This window comes from Oncorhynchus gorbuscha, linkage group LG06 (assembly GCF_021184085.1).
Source record: "Oncorhynchus gorbuscha isolate QuinsamMale2020 ecotype Even-year linkage group LG06, OgorEven_v1.0, whole genome shotgun sequence".
NCBI lineage: Eukaryota > Metazoa > Chordata > Actinopteri > Salmoniformes > Salmonidae > Oncorhynchus > Oncorhynchus gorbuscha.
The window spans coordinates 76630557-76653168 of NC_060178.1; the positions used below are offsets into that span (position 1 = coordinate 76630557).

Sequence of the window (22612 nt, forward strand, 5' to 3'; positions counted from 1 at the left end):
GCCAGTGACATTTTAAAAACATATTTAACACATTTTAAATTCAGGCTGTAACACAACTAAATGTGGAAAAGTCAAGGGGTGTTCATACTTTCTGAAGGCAATGCACCATTCAAAAATACATTTAATCTCTCGTTTTCAAAAAACATGACACCCGTCTAGTTCTGCCAGCCTTGAAGTGTTTTTGTATTTAAACCAGCCATCACCTTCTCCGTCTGTTTCACAGTTCTATAGGAAGTTAAGACTGACCACAGGAGTGTGCAAAGAGACAGGGGTCCCCCCCTGACAGGCCATATCTGTCTGTAACCCACCATATGGATCTAAGGCAGTTTCTCTCAAATTGCTGCTCCAATTTTTGTATGGGCTTGAATAGGGCGTTGTATATTGATTTCTTCTCATTCGATTCAAGTACCAAATAATCTGAGGGGAAAAAATAAGTATGGAGCAATTAATAAAACATCAAATGGATCTCCAACAGCAAAACCTTTGAGATTGAGGATTAAATCAGAGTATACAGGCAGCAAGTCATGCAAGCACACATCAAACAGGATAACAATTCATCATGGGCACCGATAATGGAAAATCTATATCAGTAAAAAAAATCTATATATATCTATATAATGCTCCATAAAAATAAAGGGAACACTTAAATAACACATCCTAGATCGGAATGAATGAAATATTCTTGTTAAATACTTTTTTCTTTACATAGTTGAATGTGCTGACAACAAAAATCGCGCAAAAATTATCAATGGAAATCAAATTTATCAACCCATGGAAGTCTGGATTTGGAGTCACACTCAAAATTAAAGTGGAAGACCACACTACAGGCTGATCCAAAATGAGGCTCAGTAGTGTGTGTGGCCTTCACGTGCCTGTATGACCTCCCTACAACGCCTGGGCATGCTCCTGATGAGGTCGCGGATGGTCTCCTGAGGGATCTCCTCCCAGACCTGGACTAAAGCATCCGCCAACGCCTGGACAGTCTGTGGTGCAACGTGGCGTTGGTGGATGGAACGAGACATGATGTCCCAGATGTGCTCAATTGGATTCAGGTCTTGGGAACGGGCGGGCCAGTCCATAGCATCAATGCCTTCCTCTTGCAGGAACTGCTGACACATTCCAGCCACATGAGGTCTAGCATTGTCTTGCATTAAGAGGAACCCAGGGCCAACCGCACCAGCATATGGTCTCACAAGGGGTCTGAGGATCTCATCTCGGTACTTAATGGCAGTCAGGCTACCTCTGGCGAGTACATGGAGGGCTGTGCGGCCCCACAAAGAAATGCCACCCCACACCAAACCGGTCATGCTGGAGGATGTTGCATGCAGCAGAACGTTCTCCACAGCGTCTCCAGACTGTCACATCTGTCACATGTGCTCAGTGTGAACTTGCTTTCATCTGTGAAGAGCACAGGGCGCCAGTGGCGAATTTGCCAATCTTGGTGCTCTCTGGCAAATGCCAAACGTCCTGCACGGTGTTGGGCTGTAAGCACAACCCCCACCTGTGGACATCGAGCCCTCATACCACCCTCATGGAGTCTGTTTCTGACCGTTTGAGCAGACACATGCACATCTGTGGCCTGCTGGAGGTCATTTTGCAGGGCTCTGGCAGTGCTCCTCCTGTTCCTCCTTGCACAAAGGCGGAGGTAGCAGTCCTGCTGCTGGGTTGTTGCCCTCCTACGGTCTCCTCCACGTCTCCTGATGTACTGGCCAGGCTCCTGGTAGTGCCTGGCTCCTGGTAGTGCCTCCATGCTCTGGACACTACGCTGACAGACACAGCTTGCTCCTTTTATCTAACCACAGCTCGCATTGATGTTCCATCCTGGATGAGCTGCACTACCAGAGCCACTTGTGTGGGTTGTAGACTCAGTCTCATGCTACCACTAGAGTGAAAGCACCGCCAGCATTCAAAAGTGACCAAAACATCAGCCAGGAAGCATAGGAACTGAGAAGTGGTCTGTGGTTATCACCTGCAGAACCACTCCTTTATTGGGGGTGTCTTGCTAATTGCCTATAATTTCCACCTGTTGTCTATGCCATTTGCACAACAGCATGTGAAATTTATTGTCAATCAGTGTTGCTTCCTAAGTGGACAGTTTGATTTCACAGAAGTGTGATTGACTTGGAGTTACATTGTGTTGTTTAAGTGTTCCCTTTATTTTTTTGAGCAGTGTACATTGGTTTAATACAATACATTGCAACTGTAAAAGTTCACTTTTCGTTTCACTTCCACAGCTATGTGAAGTCGAGGCAACTGGTTGCCCATTGGGCCAGGTGTGAATGTTCTGGGAGCCTAACTTACTCAACCAGTTTGAATGCAATGGAAAGCCCATCCACTGTCTACGATAACCCATCAGCAGGCAATTAAGTATGCTAAATTGAGAGCATGTGAGAACATCTGCGAGAAGGTTTTGTGCATGCAGGAACAGTCATGTATGCTTTTTTTACATAATAGCTTAGGTTAACAGAAAGGATAAACCAATATCAAGACGTGCCTTGCTCATATCGATATCAAACCGATATCAAACAATATTGAAGTCAAAACAGTATCAATTGATATTGATATCTTATCAAATTTACCATTCTGTTTGAGTTCTTATCCATGTAGCATGATCTGAATCTCCGACAGTCGTGAGCAGCTAGGCGTGCTCATCCGCTGAGCCCTTTGGTACAAGTCAGAGTCTCCGAAATAACGAGCACGGTACAGCAAGCCTTCCTCTGGAAGACAAAAACACACAAAAATGTATCCAATATATTGAAAAATATAATCACGCAAATGATAAAAAAAATAGCTAATTTCAGCATAACTTCACTGCATTGGGCTGGTTAGTAGTCGCTAGAATACTGGAGAGGACAATGTGAGAGGAAAATAGCCAAGCCAGTACAGTAAAGCACAATATGGCATGTTACTGTGAAAAGGGTACCAACTTTGCATGTCTGTTGTGTTAACGTTGGGCTGTGACTTACTCTGTTGCTTCTCCTTCCAGCAGTTGTTCCGGAGGTTGGAGATGTAGTCTTCCTCCACGCTCCTCTCCACATTCCTTAGGTCTTTTCCAGAGTATTCCTTGGTGAAGCTAGCTCCTACGTAGTAAGCCACCTTCAGGGTCTGTGTCTGCCTCCGGTTGATGTGGCCCGCACCTCTGCAGCGCAGTACAGGAAGTGATAAAAGAGGATGTGAGAGTGTGATAAACAGGGTGGTTCAACTTCCTAAGTGACATCATGTCATAAAGAATTACAAGAAAAACAAAAGGTAAATTAAGTCATACAATCAAAATCTTGACACACAGGTCCATTACGAGCAAAGGCTAAACATGTATAATGTAATGTTGTAATTACTGATACCCTCAGATGTAATAGATTATATGTGATAAAGTGATAACCAGAAATGCTTTAGAGGTTGTTCATCAATATCAAGTTTTACACTGACTCAACAAAAGCCTTTCAAATTTCCTTGTGACAAAACTAACGTTTAATATATTCTGAAGCTGTGACCCCAAGCTGAAAATTCTGGGTCACGATCCACCATGTCTGTCAAACACTGCTATCATAAGTAAGTAGCAGAGCTGTATAGAAGTTTGTATAACTATTTTATAAGTGAGTAGTAGAAGTGTTAGTGTGTAAAGGAGGACACTGAGACTCACGAGCGGTGGCTAAGGCTGTAGGGGGGAGGGGTCACCATCATCTGGCTGAGGGCGGAGACGAAGATTAGGATGAGGATGGGCATCAGCTGGACAAACAGGGCAAAACCTCCCTATAGGGGAACATAGAAAGAAAGATATACAGAGAGAAAGAGTGTGAGATAAGAGTCAGCCCTGCTCAAGCACTCACCATGTGAATTCCAAATGGACACCAAGCCCCTACTCCTTTTTTTAGGTGTTTATGCAGACCTGAAAGGATTGGCAGAACCTCAAACTGCCTGACAGAAGGTAAGATGGAACTATAACAATTGCTTTCAAATATACACAAAGTCTCTAGGAATAGAGGTCGATTTAGTATTCAGCACATACAGTACCAGTCAAAAGTTTGGATATACCTACTCATTCAATGTTTTTTCTTAATTGTTATGGTTTTCTACATTGTAGAATAATAGTGAAGACATCAAAACTATCATCATGTAGTAACCAAAAAAAGTGTTAAACCAAAATATATTTTAGATTCTTCAAAGTAGCCACCCTTTGCACTTCTGGCATTTTGTCAACCAGCTTCACGAGGAATGCTTTTCCAACAGTCTTTATGGAGTTCCCACATAAGCTGAGCACTTGTTGGCTGCCTTTCCTTCACTCTGTGGTCCAACTCATCCCAAACCATCTCAATTGGGTTGAGGTCAGATGATTCCATTTTGAATTCAGCACACGTCACAGAATAAGATAGATAACTAAACACAATGTAAGTTTGACTATTGTCATGGTCAGCACTCTTCATTCTGTCATGAAGTGAAGATGTAAGAAACGTGTCCATTGATCAACAAAAAGGAGTCTACAGATTTCACTTACATCCCGCTGTTCTCTTCTCTCTGGTCCTGCTCTATGCTGATGGCCAAAGTGCATTCCGCCGTTTCTGTAAACATGTACATTACCTGGAAGAGAGCAGAACATACTGTATAAAACAACAATTAGCATCCAAACATCCAGGCCAGCAGAACATCATTTAGACCTCATTTTTGTCCACAACCAAGATTGTGTTCATTAGGCCATGCAACCGATAATGTTTCAAAACATTTTGCCACAGAAAACAAAAATGTGCTTTTCTTATTGGGGAAATCCAGGAAGTCCCTCCCTGTTCCAGTCCATTTTCTTTCTTTTGGTGCCTAATTAATAATATGACCCAACTCACGTGATGGGAAACCTCCTCCAAAGAACATGTTGAAGAGGTCCTCGGGCGAGATGTCGGCTTCGAAGTCATGGCGCTGGTGCCTGTGCTGTTGTCTTGTAGGGTGAGCTCTCTCCTCTCCATACTGGTCATACTGGATCCGCTTCTCTGTGTTACTGAGTACAGCGTATGCATTGCCAATGGCTGCAGAACAAAAATAAACACACAGTAACCATTGTTCCAAGATGGCGTAGCAGTCGGACGTCTGTTTTATCTTGTCCATCTACGGACTGAACATACTCTCCTGCAACTTGCCTCTCCCAATGTGGTACGGATCTGCTATTTTTTATAATTTAGAAACAGAACCCCCATCACCAGCTAGCCAGCTAACTAGCTACTAGCTAGTAGTCAGTTAGCCATCACCCTTAACTCGGACATCAGCCAGCCTCAGCCGGCCAATCCCTCCCTACACAGCGCAAAATCAACCCAGAGCATATCGGACTGCTTTTTCTCTACCACATCTCCGGATTCCTACCGCCAGCTCTGAACCTTTACACCGGATCATCGCAGTGAGCTAGCAGCTATCCGAGTGGCTATCGATCCATCAGTCAATTCCTGGGCTACAATACCTCTTCAGACAATTGGCCTGGACCCTTTACTGCTGACGCGGAGCCCCGCCGATCCATCACGACTGGTCTGCCGAAGTAACCGTCCGAGGGTGTTTCAACAGACTCTTACATTGCGACGTCCCATCTGCTAGCCCCGGCCTGCTAGCTGTCTGAATCGTCGTGTCTCCAGCCAACCCAACCACTCACTGGACCCTATGATCAGTCGGCTACACATGCCTCTCCCTAATGTCAATATGCCTTGTCGATTGCTGTTTCGGTTAGTGATTGTCTTATTTCACTGTAGAGCCTCCAGCCATGCTCAATATGCCTTAGCTAGCCCTTTTGTTCCACCCCCCACACATGCGGTGACCTCACCTGGCTTATATGGTGCTTCTAGAGACAAAACCTCTCTCATCGTCACTCAATGCCTAGGTTTACCTCCACTGTACTCACATCCTACCATACCCTTGTCTGTACATTATGCCTTGAATCTATTCTTCCGCGCCCAGAAATCTGCTCCTTTTGCGCTCTGTTCCAAACGCACTAGACGACCAGTTCTTATAGCCTTTAGCTGTACCCTTATCCTACTCCTTCTCTGTTCCTCTGGTGATGTAGAGGTTAACCCAGGCCCTGCAGCCCCCAGCATCACACCTATTCCCCAGGCGCTCTCATTTGTTGACTTCCGTAACCGTAAAAGCATTGGTTTCATGCATGTTAACATTAGAAGCCTCCTCCCTTTGTTTGTTTTATTCACTGCTTTAGCACACTCCACCAACCCGGATGACCTAGCCGTGTCTGAATCCTGGATTAGGAAGGCCACCATAAATCCTTAAATTTCCATTCCCAACTATAACATTTTCAGACAAGATAGAACTGCCAAAGGGGGCAGAGTTGCAATCTACTGCAGCGATAGTATGACAGAACTCTGCAGGCTATCCAGGTCTGTGCCCAAACAATTCGAACTTCAACTTTTTAAAATTCACCGTTCCAGAAACAAGTCTCTCACCGTTGCCACTTGTTGTAGACCCCCTTCAGCCCCCAGCTGTGCCCTGGACACAGTTTGTTAATTGATCGCCCCCCATCTATCTTCAGAGATCATACTGTTATGTGACCTAAACTGGGACATGCTTAACACCGCGTACGTCCTACAACCTAAACTAGATGCTCTCAATCTCACACAAATTATCAATGAACCTACCAGGTACAACCCTAAATCCGTAACCATGGGCACCCTCTTAGACATCATCCTGACCAACATGCCCTCTAAATACATCTCTGCTGTCTTCAACCAGGATCTCAGCGATCACTGCCTCATTGCTTGCTTCTGTAATTGGTCCGTGGTCAAACAACCACCGCTCATCACCGTCAAACACTCCCTAAAACACTTCAGCAAGCAGACCTTTCTAATGGACCTGGCCCGGGTATCCTGGAAGGATAATGACCTCATCCCGTCAGTAGAGGATGCCTGGTTGCTCTTCAAAAGTGCTTTCCTCACCATCTTAAATAAGCATGCCCCATTAAAAAAAATGTAGAACTAAGAACAGATATAGCCCTTGGTTCTCCCCTGACTTGACTGCCCTTGACCAGCACAAAAAAATCCTGTGGCGTTCTGCATTAGCATCGAATAGCCCCCGCAATATGCAACTTTTCAGGGAAGTCAGGAACCAATATACTCAGTCAGTTATGCTAGCTTTTTCCAACAGAAATTTGCTTCCTGTAGCACTAATTCCAAAAGGTTTTGGGACACTAAAGTCCATGGAGAATAAGAGCACCTCCTCCCAGCTGCCCACTGCACTGAGGATTGGAAACACTGTCACCACGATAAATCTACGATAATCGATCATTTCAAGGCTGGCCATGCTTTCCACATGGCTACCCCTACCCCGGCCAACATCTCAGCACCCCCTGCAGCAACTTGCCCAAGCCCCCCGCTTCTCCTTCACCCAAATCAGCAGCTGATGTTCTGAAAGAGCTGCAAAATCTGGATCCCTACAGATCAGCTAGGCTAGACAATCTGGACCCTCTCTTTCTAAAATTATCCACCAAAATTGTTGCAACCCCTATTACTAGCCTATTCAACCTCTCTTTAGTATCGTCTGAGATCCCCAAAGATTGGAAAGCTGCCGCGGTCATCCCACTCAAAGGGGGAGACACTCTAGACCCAAACTGTTATAGACCTATATCCATCCTGCCCTGCCTTTCTAAAAACTTTGAAAGCCAAGTTAACAAACAGGTCACCGACCAGTTCAAATCCCACCGTGCCTTCTCCACTATGCAATCTGGTTTCTGAGCTGGTCATGGGTGCACCTCAGCCACACTCAAGATCCTAAACGATATCATAACCACCATCAATAAAAGACGGTACTGTGCAGCGGTCTTCATCGACCTGGCCAAGGCTTTCGATACTTTCAATCACCACATTCTTATCGGCAGACTCAATAGCCTTGGTTTCTCAAATGACTGCCTCGCCTGGTTCACCAACTACTTCTCAGATAGAGTTCAGTGTGTCAAATCACAGGGCCTGTTGTCCGAACCTCTGGTAGTCTCTATGGGGGTGCCAGTGTTCAATTCTCGGGCCGACTCTTTTCTCTGTATATATCAATGATGTTGCGCTTGCTGCTGGGGATTCTCTGATCCACCATTCTGTTTACATCTGGCCCTTCTTTGGACACTGTGCTAACAAACCTCTAAACAAGCTTCAACGCCATACAACACTCCTTCCGTGGCCTCCAACTGCTTTTAAATGCTATTAAAACTAAGTGCATGCTCTTCAACCGATTGCTGCCCGCACCCTCCCGCCCGACTAGCATCACTACTCTGGTTGGTTCTGACCTAGAATATGTGGACAACTACAAATACCTAGGTGTCTGGTTAGACTGTAAACTCTCCTTCCAGACTCACATTAAGCATCTCCAATCCAAAATTAAATCTAGAATCCTCTTCCTATTTCGCAACAAAGCCTCCTTTACTCATGCTGCCAAACATAACCTCGTAAAACTGATTATCCTACCGATCCTCGACTTCAGCGATGTCATTTAGAAAATAGCCTCCAACACTCTACTCAGCAAATTTGATGTAGTCTATCACAGGGCCATCCGTTTTGTCACCAAAGCCCCATATACTACCCACCACTGCGACCTATATGCTCTCACTGGCTGGCCCCCACTACATATTCGTCGCCAAACCTACTGGCTCCAGGTCATCTATAAGTCTTTGCTAGGTAAAGCCCTGCCTTATCTCAGCTCACTGGTCACCATAGCAACACCTGGTCACCACCCGTAGCACACTCCTCAGCAGGTATATTTCACTGGTCATCCCCAATAGAGGTCGATTGATTATGATTTTCCAACGCCGATACCAATTGTTGGAGGATCAAAAAAGCCGATACCGATTACATCGGCCGATTTTCCAATTTAAAAAAATGTAATCATGACAATTACAACAATACTGAATGAACACTTATTTTACCTTAATATAATACATCAATAAAAATCTATTTAGCTTCAAATAAATAATGAAACATGTTCAATTTGGTTTAAATAATGCAAAAACAGTGTTGGAGAAGTAAAAGTGCAATATGTGCCATGTAAGAGTGCAATATGTGCCATGTAAGAAAGCTAACGATTATATGCAACACAGGACACGCTAGATAAACTAGTAATATCATCAACCATGTGTAGTTATAACTAGGGATTATGATTGATTGATTGTTTTTTATAAGATAAGTTTAATGCTAGCTAGCAACTTACCTTGGCTTCTACTGCATTCGCGTAAAAGACAGGCTCCTCGTGGAGTGCAATGAGAGGCAGGTGGTTAGAGCGTTGGACTAGTTAACTATAAGGTTGCAAGATTGGATCCCCTGAGCTGACAAGGTGAAAATCAGTCGTTCTGCCCCTGAACAAGGCAGTTAACCCACCGTTCCTAGGCCATCATTGAATATAAGAATGTGTTCTTAACTGACTTGCCTAGTTAAATAAAATATTTACTTTTTACATTTTAATGTAATTTATTTTTAAATCGGCCAAATCGACGCCCAAAAATAACTATTTCCGATTGTTATGAAAATGTGACATCGGCCCTAAATAAATCGGCCATACCGATTAATCGGTCGACCTCTAATCCCCAAAGCCAACACTTCCTTTGGCCGCCTTTCCTTAGTCAGTTTTCTGCTGCCAATGACTGGAACGAATTGCAAAACAATAACTGAAGCTGGAGTCTTATATCTCCCTCTCTAACTTTAAGTATCAGCTGTCAGAGCAGCTTACCGATCACTGTACCTGTACACAGCCAATCTGTAAATAGCAGACCCAACTACCTCATTCCCATATAATTACTTACCCTCTTGCTTTTTTGCACACCAGTTTCTCTACTTACACATCTATAACTCCAGTGTTAATGCTAAATTGTAATTATTTTGCCTCTAGGGCCTATTTATTGCATTACCTCCCTACTCTTCTACATTTGCACACACTGTACATCGCTTTTTCTATTGTGTTATTGACTATACGTTTGTTTTGTGTAACTCTGTGTAGTTGTTTTTGTCACACTGCTTTGCTTAATCTTGGCCAGGTCTCAGTTATAAATGAGAACTTGTTCTCAACTGGCCTACCTGGTTAAATAAAAGGTGAGGGAAAAAAAAATAAAAAAAATAAAACTTCAGTTAAGCTTTGAAACATACTTTGCCATGATGGTATACTTCAGATATGACATTGTGTACTCATTAGCAAGCAGTGAAATTTCAACTGCCAGAAAATAGGTTACCTTTAAATGCCTCTGTGGCTCCTGGAGCATGGTTTTTATCAGGGTGGAATTTCAGGGCCAGTTTCCTGTAGGACTTCTTCAGGTCCTCCTCCCCGGCATCCTTTTCAACTCCCAGAATCTCATAGTAGTCTTTACAACTCTTTATTCTACACACATGGCATAAGAGAAGCAAAGAGAAAGTAAACAAGTCAGTGAAGCAACCCAATTAGTCGAGCAATGAGCAAGAAAACAACCAATGAACCATGTAGCACTTTCTAAAGTATGCCCGTTAAAACATAATTTAGACAGTGGTTATAATTGTCAAAGTATACAAAGTAGATGTTCCCCTTAAACACAGCTCTAGGATAATTGAATCAACCCCAATCATGATTCCAAACATTAACCATTAGAGAGGATAAACAAATACCAAATCCTGGACCAGCGGTTAGGGGGAACTCATTCTGGCTCTGTTAAACGGAATAAGTACACATACATACTTTTTAACAGCATCCAGCTGATCTGATGTGTATGGTTTGGCTGAGTCTGTGGCTGAGTCTCCGGCTTCGTCCCCATGGCTACGTTGTCTCACTCCAGAACCATCCCCATTCATAGGCCTCTCTTCTTCGTCCGGTGGTTTCTTATTCTGTTCGATAGACTCTAGTAAACCTGGGTGGATAGGAATAGGTTTACGGGACAGCTGCAGATGATAAGTGGTAACGTTGGCATGTCACTGCAGCCATATAACTTACACTTCTCTCCCCATAACTAAGGCAAATGTAAGACGTGCATCACAGTACAGTAAGGCCTACATTTGATCTCCAACACTATTTTGTAACTATGTAACGTTACAGAAATGTTGGTGGTGCCACCTGTGTCAGCATATTACAAGCAAGAAAGTTCGGGAAGTAGTTACTAGCTAGCTTGGCCATTCATGTACTGTAATGCAAGCGCCTTAGGTGGGCTGGGTATGGGTTTCTCGATAGCTAACGTTAGCAGGCTTGTTGTTAGCTTGCTAGCTAGCGCAGATGTTTATCATTAACATGAGAAATCACTCAACATGCCATAACAAAGATTAGTTGTTGATAACAAAATGAACTACAAGTACCACCTCTCCAAAAACTGAGGTCGATGGCATGCTAGCTAAAAGTTAGCATATTTGGTTCTGAGTGTACTTTGGCCCACCACCAACTGACAGGAAATACTGCACGCATAAAAATAGATAATAAACGTACTTTTGGCCTGATCGGTTGGAAACAAACGCTGTGCCTTTTCTAGAAACCTCTTAGCTTTGTCTGTCTGGTTATTACTGAGCGCACTTATAGAAATATTAATACACCGTTCAGCTTCGTCCTTGTTTGATTCCATCGCGACAGCGGAACTAGTCTGTTTACTCGCCAGTTGGTCGCCCTATGATGGCGTCACCGCGAAGGTAAAATAAAGTTGGAACTTAAATAACACGTCATTGAATTTCAATCTACATGGACATGTGTACATTCAGGGTCAGTGACAAATTCATTTTAACATAGTAGGCTTCAAATTGCGATATACCCATTCTGTATGTGTTTGGTGGTCTAAGCTATTTGTCAAATTGTAAATACAGAAATACATGTATTGTAACAAGTGGCTAAACCATATATATATTTTTTAAAGCTAGCTTCATTCAAGCTAACTGATCAACGGAGGCGTCCAAGGATCAATAATCCCAATGTATGTACAACAGCCATTAAAACGTGTGTGTTCCTGTGTATAGTTTAATCAAAAAATCCCCTATTTGCCATGCTTTTAATACTAGCGGGTTTAAGGCCAGCATTACTAAAACATAAGCTAGTAAATGTTCTGGTGGAGGCATGTCTATGCTCGGGAGCCAATGATACCACCACCAACCCAGGGAAACCACCAAAATTATCAAAGAAGAAATGGAGAATGAAGTTCAGGAACAAGCCTGCATCAAATGAACACCTGCCCTGGGAGGAGAGACTGGCCGACGCTGTCACTCCTCTGTGGCGCCTGAGTTACTACGATCAACTCCAGCTGAAACAGAAGCACCAGGAGAGGATCCTACTACAGCTCTCAGATCAGCTCTTATGTGGAGAGTCGACCCAACATAAGGCCTTGACTCAATGTCCTTCTCCACCCAGGAGTACCAAACTCAGCTTCCCTCTGCTGCCTATCTTACCGTCACCTGTCAGGGACGGCTACCGCAACAAGTCTACATTCTCAGTCAACCGTGGCATGGATGGCAACCCTAAGACGGTGGGGTTCTACGTGGGAACGGGAAAGGTGGGAAACATTGTGTGTGTGAACGGGGACCACCTCCTCAACATGCCCGAGAGACATAAGCTGGTGGCCAGGTGCTACCAGGACTTTCTCCGCCTTTCAGCCCTGGAGCCCTGTCTGCTGTTCCACGACGGAGGCCACTGGAGGGAGGTAGGATAGTATCTAAACCCAGTTCAGTTGGCCCACCAGTAATTTTATATATTTCATGTATCCTAACACCATCACAACTAATTTGAATCAAATTAATAGTGGTGGAATTCTTGCTTGATCAGATCTCACAACACTTGTATAGGTGTTTAACATATCAGCTAATCACATCATATGATATAGCAAGAAATCTGATGCCTGACTGTGCAGTCGATGAAGTGGCAAACAACCATTGGTTGATGCAATGCAACAGACGATTTTGAGAGCATCAAAACCGTGATGCATCTTAGGTAAATTAACAGACTTGACTGATCTACAAATAACAATGGTGCTCAGAAAGTGACTTTTTGGACATGAATGCCAAAACGTTCAAGACATTAAGGTGCTCAAAGTTGACATATTTTGCATTTCCACTAGAGGTTGACAGATTAATCGTAATGGCCTATTAATTAGGGCCGATTCCAAGTTTTTATAACAATCGGAAATCAGTATTTTTGGGCGCCGATTAAAAAAAAAATATATATATATATATATAATAATACATGTTACATTTTTATACCTTTAACTAGGCAAGTCAGTTAAGAACACCATTCTTATTTTCAATGACGGCCTAGGAACGGTGTGTTAACTGCCTTGTTCAGGGGCAGAATGACAGATTTTCACCTTACCAGCTCGAGGGATCCAATCTTGCAACCTTACAGTTAATTAGTCCAACGCAATAATGACCTGCCCCTCTCGTTGCACTCCACAAGGAGACTGACTGCCTGTTGCACGAATGCAGTAAACCAAGGTAAGTTGCTAGCTAGCATTAAACTTATCTTATAAAAAAACAATCAATCATAATCACTAGTTAACTACACATGGTTGATGATATTACTAGATATTATCTAGCGTGTCCTGCGTTGCATATAATCTGACTGAGCATACAAGTATCTGACTGAGCGGTGGTAGGCAGAAGCAGGCATGTAAACATTCATTCAAACAGCACTTTCGTGTGTTTTGCCAGCAGCTCTTCGTTGTGCGTCAAGCATTGCGCTGTTTATGACTTCAAGCCTATCAACTTCCGAGATGAGGCTGGTGTAACCGAAATGAAATGGCTAGCTAGTTAGCGCGTGCTAATAGCGTTTCAAACGTCACTCGCTCTGAGCCTTCTAGTAGTTGTTCCCCTTGCTCTGCATGGGTACCGCTGCTTCGATGGTGGCTGTTGTCGATGTGTTGCTGGTTCGAGACCAGGGAGGAGCGAGGATGGAAGCTATACTGTTACACTGCCAATACTAAAGTGCCTATAAGAACATCCAATAGTCAAAGATTAATGAAATACAAATGGTATAGAGGGAAATAGTCCTATAATTCCTATAATAACTACAACCTAAAACTTCTTACCTGGGAATATTGAAGACTCCTGTTAAAAGGAACCACCAGCTTTCATATGTTCTCATGTTCTGAGCAAGGAACTGAAACGTTAGCTTTCTTACATGGCACATATTGCACTTTTACTTTCTTCTCCAACACTTTGTTTTTGCATTATTTAAACCAAATTGAACATGTTTCATAATTACTTGAGGCTAAATTGATTTTATTGATGTATTATATTAAGGTAAAATAAGTTCATTCAGTAATGTTGTAATTGTCATTATTACAAATATATATTTTTTAAATAAGCCGATTAATCGGCATCGGCTTTTTTGGGCCTCCAATAATCGGCATCAGCTTTTTCGGCCCTCCAATAATCGGTACCGGCCTTTTTTTGGGCCTCCAATAATCGGTATCGGCGTTGAAAAACCATAATCGGTCGACCTCTAATTTCCACCATACCATGAGACATCCATGTCTTCATCACTGGAAAATGTAAACGGTTGAGATCGATATATTTTAAAACCTTACAAACAGGGTCGTCGACTATTTGATAATTTCTTGATAATTTGTAGATGCATATAAATAGTCTTAATTTTTTTTTTACCTTAAACTTCAATGATCTAAAAAAGTGGAAATTCAGAATTTGTTTTGTGAGTGAGAGGTGTTTCAGATGCACGGCAGCCAGGAGAAGGGAATTATAATTATTATATTCAGCCCAAGGGTACAACGGCCACAAAAGGCATTGTTTTTTTAGGGGGCATTACGGCCACACAAAGGGGATGCCCCCCGGGAAATTTGAGGGCTGGTGAGAATATTATCAAGTGTTTGTGAATGAGAGACGAGTGCATTGTGTGCAGCCTGCTATACAAACAAATCAGAGCTCATGCCTTTCATGCAACTTTTTTCAAATCATCATTAGTCGCATCACGCCGCCTTAAAATGTATTAACATATAGCCCAACGTTTGTATCAACACTAAAGTTGCATACATAACTCTAAATTAAGCATATAGGAAGAGTTGTTTCTTTGTAAACCGCTCAACACAGAATAGTCGCATGTGTGCACTTCCTTGGAAATCGTTTGGAGAAAATATACTTTCTATTTTATTCAGCAATGTTCGATTGTATTTGTTATTATGATAGTGTTGGCCAGGGGTACTCAACTCTTACCCTACGAGGTCCGGCGCCTGCTGGTTTTCTCTTCTACCTGATAATTAATTGCACACACCTGGTGTCCCAGGTCTACATTGGTCCCATATCAATGAAAAAAAGTATTGAAACTGGCTTTAAGGTTAAGGTCCAGAGTTGAGTTTAAGGGGTGTAGGCTATATTAAATGGATTTTTAGACTTTTAAATTCCAAAGGTCTTCATTTACATTTACATTTACATTTAAGTCATTTAGCAGACGCTCTTATCCAGAGCGACTTACAAATTGGTGCATTCACCTTATGACATCCAGTGGAACAGTCACTTTACAATAGTGCATCTAAATCTTAAAGGGGGGGGGTGAGAGGGAATACTTATCCTATCCTAGGTATTCCTTAAAGAGGTGGGGTTTCAGGTGTCTCCGGAAGGTGGTGATTGACTCCGCTGTCCTGGCGTCGTGAGGGAGTTTGTTCCACCATTGGGGGGCCAGAGCAGCGAACAGTTTTGACTGGGCTGAGCGGGAACTGTACTTCCTCAGTGGTAGGGAGGCGAGCAGGCCAGAGGTGGATGAACGCAGTGCCCTTGTTTGGGTGTAGGGCCTGATCAGAGCCTGGAGGTACTGAGGTGCCGTTCCCCTCACAGCTCCGTAGGCAAGCACCATGGTCTTGTAGCGGATGCGAGCTTCAACTGGAAGCCAGTGGAGAGAACGGAGGAGCAGGGTGACGTGAGAGAACTTGGGAATGTTGAACACCAGACGGGCTGCGGCGTTCTGGATGAGTTGAAGGGGTTTAATGGCACAGGCAGGGAGCCCAGCCAACAGCGAGTTGCAGTAATCCAGACGGGAGATGACAAGTGCCTGGATTAGGACCTGCGCCGTTTCCTGTGTGAGGCAGGGTCGTACTCTGCGGATGTTGTAGAGCATGAACCTACAGGAACGGGCCACCGCCTTGATGTTGGTTGAGAACGACAGGGTGTTGTCCAGGATCACGCCAAGGTTCTTAGCGCTCTGGGTGGCTTGTAGGCTATGTGGAAGCCAGGAGATGCTAAATGTGTTTATGTTAATTACGGTCAATTACGGTCAATTACTGTTAGACGGGCAGTTATTTTCTTGACAATCACCGGCTGACAATTTCATGACCGCCACAGCCCGAGCTGTGTTCAAGAGTGTGAAATCCGTGATGCATTGTGGGTAAATTGTGACTGATTGACTCATCTACAAATAATAACTAGTTGTTTATTTATGATGCAAGGTGATTCGTAGATAAATCAGTCAGAAGTCGCCTGCAATGTCGAACAAGCCCATTGGTACAGGTGTTTCAGCTGTTCTTGTGTTCGAATACTTCAAATATATAGAACTGCTGGTGGGCCCAGAGAACTGGATTTTTTTTATTTGACCTTTATTTAACTAGGCAAGTCAGTTAAGGAAAAATTCTTATTTTCAATGACGGCCTAGGAACAGTGGGTTAACTGCCTTGTTCAGGGGCAGAATGACAGATTTTTACCTTGTCAGCTCGGGGATTTGATCTTGCAACCTTTCAGTTACTAGTACAATGCTCTAACCACTAGGCTACCTGCCACCCCAATGAAAAAGGCTGGGGTAGGATGGATTAGGCCGATACTGTATTGTTGCTGGGGGGGTAAATTGTCTTGGACACAGTACTGTTGTATAATCATGAACCCTATAAATTATTACACACTCACAGGTGACAGTGAGGACCAACGCAGCAGGACACACCATGGTCATCGTCTATTTCCACCCGCAGAGGCTCACCCCGGAGGAGATAGAGGTCCATAAGTCCTCCCTGGTGGAGTACTTCACCCAGGGGCCTGGTGCCATCTGCCAACTAGACTCCCTGTACTTCCAGGAGAGCTCCATGACCCGTTGCAGCCACGAGGAATCCCCCTACCAGCTGCTGCATGGCCAGCCACACATACACGAGGAGGTGAATACAATACATTGCAATACAATACAATATCATTGCACTCTGTACTCCTCTGCAAATTGGCAGTCAATGGTACTGATATTATAATTTTTCACGCTTCATGTCCAAATCATCAATAAGTAACTTATTTGAGCGACACAATACATTTTCATACTTTAGCATGATTTGAACATGAGTGCAAAAAAATCTACAATCAATACCATTTTACTTCCATTTGATTATAATTTAGCATCTGGAAGCAGTTAGAGAAGGTCCAGTGACACAAACTTCCAGGGTGGCAAAGGTCCGGATGGATATCGTCCTTTATTGGCGCTGTGGTACAGCGTAGTAACAAACATACACTGGGGCAAAAAAGTATTTAGTCAGCCATCAATTGTGCAAGTAATCCCACTTAAAAAGATGAGGCCTGTAATTTTCATCATAGGTACACTTCAACTATGACAGACAAAATGAGAAAAAAATCACATTGTAGGATTTTTTATGAATTTATTTGCACATTATGGTGGAAAATAAGTATTTGGTCACCTACAAACAAGCAAGATTTCTGGCTCTCACAGACCTTCTTTACCTGTATTAATGGCACCTGTTTGAACTTGTTATCAGAAAAAAGACACCTGTCCACAACCTCAAACAGTCACACTCCAAACTCCACTATGGCCAAGACCAAAGAGCTGTCAAAGGACACCAGAAACAAAGTTGTAGACCTGCACCAGGCTGGGAAGACTGAATCTGCAATAGGTAAGCAGCTTGGTTTGAAGAAATCAACTGTGGGAGCAATTATTAGGAAATGGAAGACATACAAGACCACTGATAATCTCCCTCGATCTGGGGCTCCACTCAAGATCTCACCCCATGGGGTCAAAATGATCACAAGAACGGTGAGCAAAAATCCCAGAACCACACGGGGGGACCTAGTGAATGACCTGCAGAGAGCTGGGACCAAAGTAACAAAGCCTACCATCAGTAACACACTACGCCGCCAGGGGCTCAAATCCTGCAGTGCCAGACGTGTCCCAATGCTTAAGCCAGTACATGTCCAGGCCCGTCTGAAGTTTGCTAGAGAGCATTTGGATGATCCAGAAGAAGATTGGGAGAATGTCATATGGTCAGATGAAACCAAAATATAACTTTTTGGTAAAAACTCAACTCGTCGTGTTTGGAGGACAAAGAATGCTGAGTTGCATCCAAAGAACACCATACCTACTGTGAAGCATGGGGGTGGAAACATCATGCTTTGGGGCTGTTTTTCTGCAAAGGGACCAGGACGACTGATCCGTGTAAAGGAAAGAATGAATGGGGCCATGTATCGTGAGATTTTGAGTGAAAAACTCCTGCCATCAGTAAGGGCATTGAAGATGAAACGTGGCTGGGTCTTTCAGCATGACAATGATCCCAAACACACCACCCGAGCAACGAAGGAGTGGCTTCGTAAGAAGCATTTCAAGGTCCTGGAGTGGCCTAGCCAGTCTCCAGATCTCAACCCCATAGAAAATCTTTGGAGGGAGTTGAAAGTCTATGTTGCCCAGCAACAGCCCCAAAACATCACTGCTCTAGAGGAGATCTGCATGGAGGAATGGGCCAAAATACCAGCAACAGTGTGTGAAAACCTTGTGAAGACTTACAGAAAACATTTGACCTCTGTCATTGCCAACAAAGGGTATATAAAAGTTTTGAGAAACTTTTGTTATTAACCAAATACTTATTTTCCACCATAATTTGCAAATAAATTCATTAAAAATCCTACAATGTGATTTTCTGGATTTTTTTTTTCATTTTGTGTGTCATAGTTGAAGTGTACCTATGATGAAAATTACAGGCCTCATCTTTTTAAGTGGGAGAACTTGCACAATTGGTGGCTGACTAAATACTTTCTTGCCCTACTGTAGTTGTCTACGACTTAGGAAATATGTTGTTATATAAAATGTACATTAATTGAGACTAAGAATTTTGAATTACATTATTTTGAATGTAAACATGGGCAACGTTGCATCAACATTGCTGAAGAACAAAAGTGGTTGCATAATTGTCTATGCAAAAAGTACACTGTGAACCATTGTACATGGGCCTTGAATATTTTTTTAAATAAAATAAAATGCATGTTTTCTGGAGAACAAAGGAGAGTTGAACAAAAACAATAATCTGAATGCACAGAACGTCACCCAGGGCTGCATTAATGAGAGAAATTACACTTTCGGTCTCCTGCCAATGCTTTGAACTTTGTCACAAACGGTATGAGAGCAACTCTGAAACACTGGTGCAGGTGTTCATCGGTGGGCCTGTTGCGGTATTTGTTTTGAATCAGGTTAATTTTGGGGAAGGCTGATTCACAGCTATATGTGGAACCAAGCATGGTCAGGATGTACAGTGCATTCTGAAAGTATTCAGACCCCTTGACTTTTCTCACATTTTGTTATGTTATATAGCCTTATTCTAAAATTGATTAAATCGTTTCCCCCCTCAAATTACACACAATACCATATAATGACAAAGCACAAACAGTTTTGATTTTTTTTGCACATTTATAAATAACAAGAAACAAAAATAACTTATCACATTTACATAAGTATTCAGGCCCTTTTGCTGTGAGACTCAAAATTGAACTCAGGTGCATCCTGTTTCCATTGATCATCCTTGAGATGTTGAACTTGATTGGAGTCCATCTGTGGTAAAGTGCACTTCAGAGAAAACACCAAGCCATGAGGTCAAAGGAATTGTTTTTAGAGCTCCGAGACAGGATTGTGTCAGCACAGATCTGGGGAAGGGTACCAAAACATTTCTGCAGCATTGAAAGTCCCCAAGAACACGGTGGCCTCCATCATTCTTAAATGGAAGAAGTTTGGAACCACCAAGACTCCAGCCAAACTGAGCAATCAGGGTAGAAGGGCCTTGGTCAGGGAGGTGACCAAAAACCCGATGGTCACTCTTGACAGCGCTCCAGAGTTCCTCTGTGGTGATGGGAGAACCTTCCAGAAGGACAGCCATCTCTGCAGCACTCCACCAATCAGGTCTTTATGGTAGAGTGGCCAGATGGAAGCTGCTCCTCAGTAAAAGGCACATGACAGCCTGCTTGGAGTTTGCCCAAAGACACCTAAAGGACTCTCAGACCATGAGAAACAAGATTCTCTGGTCTTATAAAATCAAGATTGAACTCTTTGGCCTGAATGCCAAGCGTCACATCTGGAGGAAACAGCATCATGCTGTGGGGATGTTTTTCAGTGGCAGGGACTGGGAGATGAGTCAGGATCAACAGAAGGATGAACAGAGCAAAGTACAGAGAGATACTTGATGAAAACCTGCTCTAGAGTGCTCAGGACCTCAAACTGGGGCGACTGTTCACCTTCCAATAGGACAATGACCCTAGGCACACAGCCAAGACAACGCAGGATTGGCTTCGGGACAAGTCTCTGAATATTCTTGAGTGGCTCAGCCAGAACCCGGAATTGAACACAATCAAACGTCTCTGGAGAGACCTGAAAATAGCTGTGCAGCAACGCTCCCCATCCAACCTTGACAGAGGTTGAGAGGATCTGCAGAGAAGAATGGGAGAAACTACACAAATACAGGTGTGCCAAGCTTGTAGTGTCATACCCAAGAAGACTCAAGGCTGTCTTGCATTAGGAGGAACCCAGGGCCAACTGCACCAGCATATGGTCTCACAAGGGCTATCAGGATCTCATCTCAGTACCTAATGGCAGTCAGGCTACCTCTGGCAAGCACATGGAGGGTTGTGCGGCCCCCCAAATAAATTCCACCCCACACCATGACTGACCCCACCGCCAAACCGGTCATGCTGGATGTTGTTGCAGGCAGCAGAACGTTCTCCACGGCGTCTCCAGACTTTGTCACGTGCTCAGTGTGAACCTGCTTTCATCTGTGAAGAGCACAGGGCGCCAGTGGCGAATTTGCCAATCTTGGTGTTCTCTGGCAAATGCCAAACGTCCTGCATGGTGTTGGGCTGTAAGCCCAACCCCCACCTGTGGACGTCGGGCCCTCATACCACCCTCATGGAGTCTGTTTCTGACCATTTGAGAGCAGACCCATGCACATTTGTGGCCTGCTGGAGGTCATTTTTCAGGGCTCTGGCAGTACTCCTCCTGCTCCTTGCACAAAAGCGGAGGTAGCAGCCCTGCTCCTGGGTTGTTGCCCTCGTACGGCCTCCTCCATGTCTCCTGATGTACTGGCCTGTCTCCTGGTAGCGCCTCTATGCTCTGGACACTACGCTGACAGACACAGCAAACCTTCTTGCCACAGCTCGCATTGATGTGCCATCCTGGATGAGCTGCACTGCCTGAGCCACTTGTGTGGGTTGACTCCGTCTCATGCTACCACTAGAGTGAAAGCACCACCAGCATTCAAGTGACAAAAACATCAGCCAGGAAGCATAGGAACTGAGAAGTGGTCTGTGGTTATCACCTGCAGAACCACTCCTTTATTGGGAGTGTCTTGCTAATTGCCTATAATTTCCACCTGTTGTCTAATCCATTTGCACAACAGCATGTGAAATGTATTGTCAATCAGTGTTTCTTCCTAAGTGGACAGTTTGATTTCACAGAAGTGTGATTGACTTGGAGTTACATTGTGTTGTTTAAGTGTTCCCTTTATTTTTTTGAGCAGTGTACATTTGACTGGTCATGCTCATCGGTCTGTAGGGTAATCTGCATAATTGTGTGGAATTAAATTAAAGTGTATTTTCTTAGTTGTCATGCATATTATTTATCAAACGTGCACAGCATACAGAGCCTGGTTTGAAGAAGTAGAATAGCCTACCACCTGTCAGACTGTAATGAAGTTCGTCTGCTGTTTGAAGAGAGTCAGACCGAAATGCAGCGTGCAGGTTACTCATGACTTTTAATGAAGAAAATAGCGGTACATGAAATAACTGAAAATACGAAAACAACAAACGAGTGAAACTAATTACAGCCTATCTGGTGACTAACACAAAGACAGGTACAATCACCCACGAAATACAACGCGCACTCAGGCTGCCTAAATACGGTTCCCAATCCGAGACAACGAGAATCAGCTGACTCCAATTAGGAATCGCCTCAGGCAGCCAAGCCTAACTAGACACACCTCTAATATACACACTCCCAATTAATACAACCCCAATACGAAATACAACATATAAACCCATGTCACACCCTGGCCTACCCAAACATATAACAAAACACAAGATACAATGACCAAGGCGTGACAGAACCCCCCCCCCCTAAGGTGCGGACTCCAGGACGCACCTCAAGAGCATAGGGAGGGTCCGGGTGGGCGTCTGTCCATGGTGGCGGTTCTGGCTCGGGACGTGGACCCCACTCCATAAATGTCCTAGTTCCTCCCCTTTGCGTCCTAGGATAATCCACCTTCTCCGCCGACCATGGCCTAATAGTCCTCACCCTGATCCCCACATAACTGAGGGGCAGCTCGGGACAGAGGGGCAGCTCGGGACAGAGGGGCAGCTCGGGACAGAGGGGCAGCCCGGGACAGAGGGGCAGCTCGGGACAGAGGGGTAGCCCGGGACAGAGGAGCAGCCCGGGACAGAGGGGCAGCTCGGGACAGAGGGGCATCTCGGGACAGAGGGGCAGCCCGGGACCGAAG

The 22612-nt window shown here is 44.0% G+C and overlaps 2 protein-coding genes across 2 annotated transcripts in view; one reads left to right on the top strand and one right to left on the bottom strand.

Moving 5' to 3' along the window:
* LOC124038344 (dnaJ homolog subfamily B member 12-like) lies at nucleotides 1-11562 on the bottom strand. Its single transcript, XM_046354110.1, has 9 exons — nucleotides 11389-11562; nucleotides 10654-10822; nucleotides 10178-10323; nucleotides 4833-5012; nucleotides 4493-4575; nucleotides 3641-3750; nucleotides 2967-3139; nucleotides 2580-2717; nucleotides 1-417 (listed from the first exon to the last, which is right to left on the bottom strand). The coding sequence occupies exons 1-8, from the start codon at nucleotides 11519-11521 to the stop codon at nucleotides 2596-2598; spliced, it is 1116 nt and encodes a 371-aa protein (XP_046210066.1). The 5' UTR covers nucleotides 11522-11562; the 3' UTR covers nucleotides 1-417; nucleotides 2580-2595.
* The window catches only part of trmt2b (tRNA methyltransferase 2 homolog B), a 21554-nt gene continuing 10277 nt past the window's right edge, over nucleotides 11336-22612 (top strand). The window contains exons 1-2 of the mRNA XM_046354109.1: nucleotides 11336-12583; nucleotides 16784-17023. Coding sequence (XP_046210065.1) covers nucleotides 11933-12583; nucleotides 16784-17023 — 891 coding nt within the window. The 5' untranslated portion in view covers nucleotides 11336-11932. The remainder of the gene's footprint in view (nucleotides 12584-16783; nucleotides 17024-22612) is intronic.

Excerpts from the sequence above, each read along its gene's own strand:
- LOC124038344 (XM_046354110.1), bottom strand. The coding sequence starts at position 11,521 with ATGGAATCAAACAAGGACGAAGCTGAACGGTGTATTAATATTTCTATA. Across the intron at positions 4,576-4,832 it reads TGGAGGAGGTTTCCCATCAC|GTAATGTACATGTTTACAGA; the intron begins GTGAGTTGGGTC and ends GCTCTCTTCCAG. Across the intron at positions 3,751-4,492 it reads AGAGAAGAGAACAGCGGGAT|GGAGGTTTTGCCCTGTTTGT; the intron begins GTAAGTGAAATC and ends GTTCCCCTATAG.